At 41.9% G+C, this 7,500-nt stretch overlaps 1 protein-coding gene across 1 annotated transcript in view; it reads right to left on the reverse strand.

Moving 5' to 3' along the window:
* The window catches only part of LOC145414396 (glutamate receptor 4-like), a 148,171-nt gene that overhangs the window by 26,043 nt on the left and 114,628 nt on the right, over positions 1 to 7,500 (reverse strand). Inside the window, exon 9 of the mRNA XM_080283957.1 lies at positions 3,711 to 3,909. Coding sequence (XP_080140083.1) covers positions 3,711 to 3,909 — 199 coding nt within the window. The remainder of the gene's footprint in view (positions 1 to 3,710; positions 3,910 to 7,500) is intronic.

Consider the following 7,500-nt stretch of genomic DNA (forward strand, 5'->3'; position numbering starts at 1 on the left):
AGTATAATGAATTCCACCAATCACAATTATGTATCAATTTATACATTGAACGAAGAATATATCCTAGTACACAACAATGTACCCAAGAACGCACTGGATTACGCATAAAATCATATAATCATGATTCTTTGAACGGGTACAATCATATAACCTTGAAGCAATAAAAATGAATCACCAAGTACTATATCCATCTATCTATCTGTTGCCAGACGCCCCAATCCCGTACGGGGTGGCCACAAACAAATCGCCTCCACGTCGCCCTATCCCCTGCCATTTTACTGCCCTGCTCCCAATTCACACCCCCCTCTCTCATATACCTCTCCACTCCATCCCTCCATCTCATCCTCGGCCTCCCCCTCCCTCTCCCCCCCTCCACCTCACTCAAATACACTCTCCTCGTCAGTCTCTCACTCTCCATCGTCTCCACATGGCCAAACCACCTCAGTGTGTTCCTCCTAACGCTTCCTATCACATCCACATCCACACCACAACACTCCTTTATATCCTCATTTATCAGCCTGTCTCTCCATGTGACTCCACAGGCTCCTCTTAAACATCTCATTTCCACTGCTCTCACCCTTGACTTGTGTCCTTCCAACAACGTCCAAGCCTCACTTCCATACGTTAGAGTTAGTATCACAATAGTCATGTAGTAACTTTTTCACTTCCATGCTCACTTCCTTGTTTCTTATCACTGCTTCCAAGGAACCAGCAATCTTTTTTCCTTGTTGTACCCTTTCAAGCACTTCACCTTCCAAACCTCAATCCTTACTCATCACACTACCCAAGTACTTAAACGTACTCACATTTTCCAATTCCTCACCATCCAACCTCGCTGTACATTCACTGACTTCACTTCTCTCAATGACCATCACTTTACTCTTCCCTACATTCACCTTTAAATTTCGTTTCTTACACACTCTCCCAGACTCATCCACCAAGCCTTGCAGCTCCCCTTCGTCTTCACTCAACAACACAGTATCATCTGCAAACAACAGTACAGGGAGTTTCCAAACATTACCCTCTCTCACCAGGGCCACTCCAACATCCACTGCTCTACCTTGTACCTCTTTTATTACCCCATCCATGTACAGATTGAACAACCATGGGGACATGACACATCCCTGTTTCAACCCAACCTTCAAAGAGAAAAATTCACTCAGTTCACCATCCACACGCACTTCAGCCTTAGCACCATCATAAATACTCTTCACAGCATCCAGCAACTTCCCATCTACTCCATATATTCTTAATACTTTCCACAATCCTTATCTATCACCCTGTCATATGCTTTCTCCAAATCCATGAAAGCCGCATATAACTTCTTTCCCTTCTCTAGAAGCTTTTCCACTATAGATCTAAGAATGAATATCTGATCCACAGAACCTCTTCCCTTATGTACTATATATATATATATATATATATATATATATATATATATATATATATATATATATATATATATATATAAGGGTGGTCATTCTGGGCTATTTTATTTGCTGGCAGTGCATATTGTGAGTTTAGATGTAAACTCTTGAGACACCAAATTTTAGCCGAATTGGATGATATTTACTGGTGCTGCATCTTACCCAAAGTTTGAGCCTAATATGCAAATTTGTTGTTGTGATAATCTTATTTGTTATTTAAAAAAAAAAAGTATTTGCTTTATTTCACTGGAAGCTACATTCTAGTAATCCCGTATTTGTTTCTTTTTTCAGGGATTTGCCTTTTGAGTTAATATTAAGCACTTATTTACTATGACTGAAGTGGAAGTGTCAACGCCAGTGATGAAAAGCAGAAGCAAAACCAAGATTTGGCTTGTTGGCCAACCAACTGAAAGACTACGTGGAAGTAAATTACCTTCTTGTGGAGACGTGTTAGCGGGACTTTTTACATGATGCAAACAGAGACACGAACACAGGGATTCAGCACGTGTTCTATCTGAGGAACTAGGGGATTCTGGGAGACAGCTCGCATTCCTGCATCTGAGCCACGGAATTGTATCCTCAAAATCAAATTTCTCTATGAAGAATGGAGAAAGTTGGAGAGCAGTAAGAGCCGGAATAAAGAAAGAGGAGAAGAGGAAGAAATTCCAAGAAGAGATGAAAGATCCCTTTGACACTGCACACACAAATGCCTTTGACCTCATCAAAAATTGTGAGGATAAGGAGTTTTTTGTGTGGCTCAGAGGAAGAAAGGGAGGTGATGCTCAATGCCGGGTATGCAGGTTTATAAAACATCCAACAAAGAAGCACACATTTACAGTAAGCACTTACCATAGTGCAAATACCTCCTGAATACACAAAATCCTATATACCGGTAATGCCTATGCAGCAAAGCAAAACTGTGTTCACCATACATGAACACACACAAAAACCAATAAACCAGGGATGCCTATGCATATACAGTATATAAATAAGAACTAAACTCCGCATGTTATACACTCACAGCTATGGGTAGTACAACTCTGGGTTATGTTATTCCGGGTTAATGGCCAATAACCATACGTTAAGAGTACATAACACTACTTACCAATCTTTTGGGAATCGACAAAACATATATTGGGGGTGTGTACATTTGGCTTTACCACACACAACACAATAGTGTGAACTCTTGACCATGTTTTCCCTTTTTAATACCAGGTGCACATGAGGGAAAGCCACTTCATCTCACACCATTTATTGAAAAATATGCACCCACAGTTCTTTTGTACTGATCCATTCATTGCTATATAATCTGACTGAACATATATTTTTATATGTATGTATCTGATGCGGTTTCACGAGTTATAAACAATTGTTTTTCAGGTAAACAGAAGGTAAAATGGCAACAGTCGAAGTATGGTCGCGGCAAAACGTCTGTTCCTCAAACATGTACTTCGTTTACGTCCAGAAAACAAACTTCGTCGCAACGCCGCCTGCATTCATTACACAACACTCATGCTCTGAGATTCCATTTAGGGTTAATGGCCCTTTTAGAGTTTCACTATCATCACATACGAGTGTATAGTCCCTGCAGACGACCCTGATTCAGCTGTCCTGACTGACAGCTGATGACGTCACAACAATGCTAGCCACAATCCCTTAATGATCAGCAAAGCACCACAATTCACCAAGTGACAATACACAGTAATTTGGTGTATGTGGCATGACACTGTTACCATGACAACCCAGCCTCCTCTTGCTACCTTTAAACGACTCGGATTGGAAGACTTCAGACCACTTAAGAATAAATGAGCACTCCTAAGTTGAATATTATCGCCAGGTGGTAGCTGGAACACAGTGAAACATACCACACCTGATCGAAAGAATAAAACCAACTGGGATTAATACACAAATCAGAAATAGCCTGAAACACACACACACACACACACACACACACACACACACACACACACACACACACACACACACACACACACACACACACACACACACAGTCGTCTTCACCACCAAAACTCAATTCAAGAAAGAGTAATTCTGACCAACTCACTAGTAAATCTTAAACTTTTTTTTATTTACTATCTACCTATCTATCTATAGCCCAAAGCCCTAATGCCGCAAAGGGTGGCCACAGACAAAACGCCTCCAAGTCGCTCTGTCACCCACCATTAGACTGCCCTTCCCCCCCCCAACTCACTCCTCCCTCCCTCATTTACCACCAATTAAATACTCAGTCATAATTTATGAAAGAAAAAAAAATCGGCTCACTTCGAAAAACTTCATGGACGATCCCCCTTGCAGCGTGCCATACTCCACCTCAGTCTGACTGGCCAAATCGTCCACAGAGTTGATGGGGGTGACCAGCCTCTCGACGGTGAGGAAGGCAGCCAGGCTGGCAGTGTACGAAGAGATTATGATTAGCGTGAAGAACCACCACGCACTTCCCACAAGACGACCAGACAGCGATCTGCAAGGTGAGTAGGGGTGGAAGTGATATTCTGAGGGAGTAAAAGGTGTGGAGAGAGCTGTGAGGGAAGGAAAGTATGAAAAAGATGTATGAATGACATAAACTTCCCATGACATAGCCGGACAACAAAGTGGAAGGACAGGAGTGGTGGATGCACTACTCTGTGAGGGTAAGGGTACTGTACATTTACACTGAGGTCGGAACAGAATGTATTCAGACACAAACTGTTTGATCGAGTAGCTCAGGATAAACCTGTATTACATTTCGTTTCATTGGCCATGTTCTGCATAAACTGTTTCTTATTGTCACACGCAATGTAGCTGCCACTGAGAAACGGACTGGCCAGAAAGCAAACAAGTAAAATTAACTTTTTTTTTTTTTTTTTTTTAATACCGGCCTACATGATCAGTCTGCATCGGCGGAGGTTGATTTTGGCCTCTCTGTGAATGTACTCTATAAGGTGTGAAGGAATCTATGAGGGAAGGAAAGTGTGTTAGAAAGTAGTATGGTTGTTGATGATGGATGATGATTAACGTAAACTGTAATGACCGAACTGTACAACAAATTAATCACTGGTCTGGCTGAGATTTGATCTCGGGCCCTTGCACTTGATATGCGCGCATGCTACCACTGAGACAAAGAGAGGATCCCCGCTTTGCCTCTAAGCAATGAGGGCTTTAATGGACCCTATTACATCACTCTTTTCTCCTCTTGGTGATTAATTTGGTTAGTTTCGAACACACAGTAGCGTTGCATTGGAGGCCACCATTGGGGATGCTGCGGACCACACGAAACAGCTCATCCCCGGGATGTAAGGTCTAGGACGCTGTCAGCTAACCAACATCATCATTGCCTTCCAAGCCTCGCCTCACATCTCACACCGTTGCCAACCAGTGTACTGACACTTAACAAATGTATCACACTGTCCTGGCCGAGATTCAATCTCAGGCTCTCGCACTTGATAAGCATGCATGTTACCACTGAGACAAAGAGAGGATCCCCGCTTTGCCTCTAAGCAATGCAGGCTTTTATAGACCCCATTACAGAACCATCATGCATTCCCCACGACACGGCACGAGAGCGATCTTGAAGGTGAGCAGTGGTGGAGGTGATATTCTGCGAAGGGGAGAGTTTTGGAGAGGATCTGTGAGAAAGTGATGGTGTCAGAGAGGTCATTTAAGCAAGAGATCATCTATAATACATTCCTGCCATCTACAGACAGTTTTATTAAACTAAGGCGAGATTTTTCGAAGTAAAGAGATATGAGAATAAAATTTCCTTAACCCCTTTTCCACAAGAGGTCCCGCCTAAACTGCACATATCATTTGGTGTCAAAGAATATAAAAGTCACCATATTGGAGGGCTAACCCCTTCACGACGGTGGCCTCTTACATTTTACCACTGCTACCATCATACGAATGTATTAGGTTGTCGAGAGATTACTAGACCTGCAAGACTGAGATACAGGCCTCATTATCCTCTTCACAGGCAGAGGTGCGTCCTATTCCCGAGGTCTACGTAGCGTACTTGGCTTCGCAGCACCTTCTGAACGATTTATTCTGCATGCTCTTGTTAATCTTGTACAAGTACGTTATGTGGTGCTACTTACTTCTGCCTTCATCTTTATCATTCCGTTTCTGTGTCTGCCCTCCTCTCCTCCTCTATCTCCCATCTTTCCTGTCACTTTTTATTACTCTTCTTTCCTTTTCAGGTGGCTTTACATTGAGTAACAAGCCAAATAGTTTCCTGTAAGCCAGGAAACCATTTACAACGCTGGGTGGTAACCATATAACCAACCCACACGTGTTCCCTACGTGTCAGCAAGTGGGCTGGCGTAGGTCTGGTGCCCCTCCCCGTAACATAACTAACTCAAAGACAAACGGTCACCCCTTACGGGATTATTATCTGGTTATAGATAGATAGATAGATAGACAGACGTGATGGGTGCAAAGTATGTTGATACTAAAATTACAGCAGTGGCAAACAAGAGCAGGGTAAGGTGATACGTATAGGATATCTCGCTATGGGAGAGGTGCTGAGAATGATACCGGACGGGTGAAGAATATGCGTCCTAATTTGAAGTAATTTATTGACAGCGTAAATGAAATACCAGAAAACAAATGACTGACTGAATAGGTTGAATCTGTTTCCTTTTTCTAACTCTTTCAGTCTGAGAGGTTCTTAGTGAGGTGCAGAGAATCATGCAGTGTTGACCCTTTCATTGCAATGACGTGGTGGAAGTCCAAGCTGTTATATAAAAGTTAAAAATGGATTTCTAGTACTGGACAAGTTAATGGAAGCTACATCTAAACTTCTTCAATTCGAAAAATCTCTCGAGCTGAATATTATTGCTTGGAGATAAAAAAAAAAAAGTTATCGGGATAACCTAAAGCGTAGAAATTATCTGAGATAAAAAATATATTGTCATAGGTATCTAATCATCCTTAGGCACCAAACTACGAATTTTGTACTTTAGCCCGGCTACCAACAGCAGAGAGAGAGAGAGAGAGAGAGAGAGAGAGAGAGAGAGAGAGAGAGAGAGAGGGCACTGAATAAAACACACACACACACACACACACACACACACACACACACACACACACACAGTCAATCCCATCCAGCCATACATTCTCCCTTTCTGTCTGTCTGTCCAATACTCAAACATGGAATCATCAGTTATTATAAATATTAAAGCTGAACCATCTCCATATAAATTAAAAAAATCATATGGCACACTACTACACTCAACATCAGAAGTCCTGTCACCTCGCCTGCTTTTCTCTCCACGGGGTTATAATCAGTCCAGTGAATCAACAGCAACCGACACTGATGTCTTGGTATGGCAGTACATCAGAGTCGGGTGTTACAGATTCACCACACGATTGTCAAAGATCATGAAGACAGGGACAGGAGATGTGACAGGACTTTTGATGGTGACTGCACATAAGGCTTGTACGGTTGATATGCAGGTTTTTAAATGTTTATAATTATCAAAATGACTATCTATAAATATTAACGTCGGACCATGTAGGAAAACACTGGCCATAAACTCTATAATTATGGTCTATGTAATACTGCCAGCTTGCACAGAAATCCTTCCTGTGTTGCATGAATTTCTCAAGGTGAACCACAGACCATGACACTGAATGTGTCTGTGTGTATCTTTGTTCCTTAAATTTTTTGGATTCTTTAGATCTGCAATTATTAAGTCTTATTATTATCATTTAACTTTGACAACCGAGAAATAACTGTAATATCTTCATGGTCTGTGTACCAGCACAAATAATTCTCACATGTTCAAGCCAGCATTCCGTGATCCTTAAACACCTGTAATCATGGAGCAAGGCTTTCCATTAATATATACACCAGACCTCCTAGGGTAAAAAAATATACGGTTCTTACCTGTATGGTGTATGTATGTAGGTAACTGTAGCTCACCTAGGAAAAAAATACGGTACTTATCCGTATGGTCTATGTGCGTATGTACAGACGTCGGAATAAGTTCGTTTCCTTTTTCCGTGGACTAAGGTGTTTGTAACACTGATCGATGGAGAGGTATCCCCTCCTCCTCCTCCCTTCCTCATAGTCCCC

This window comes from Coenobita brevimanus, chromosome 1, assembly GCF_032717465.1.
Source record: "Coenobita brevimanus isolate Jiangsu-jjx chromosome 1, ASM3271746v2, whole genome shotgun sequence".
Classification (NCBI taxonomy): Eukaryota; Metazoa; Arthropoda; class Malacostraca; order Decapoda; family Coenobitidae; genus Coenobita; species Coenobita brevimanus.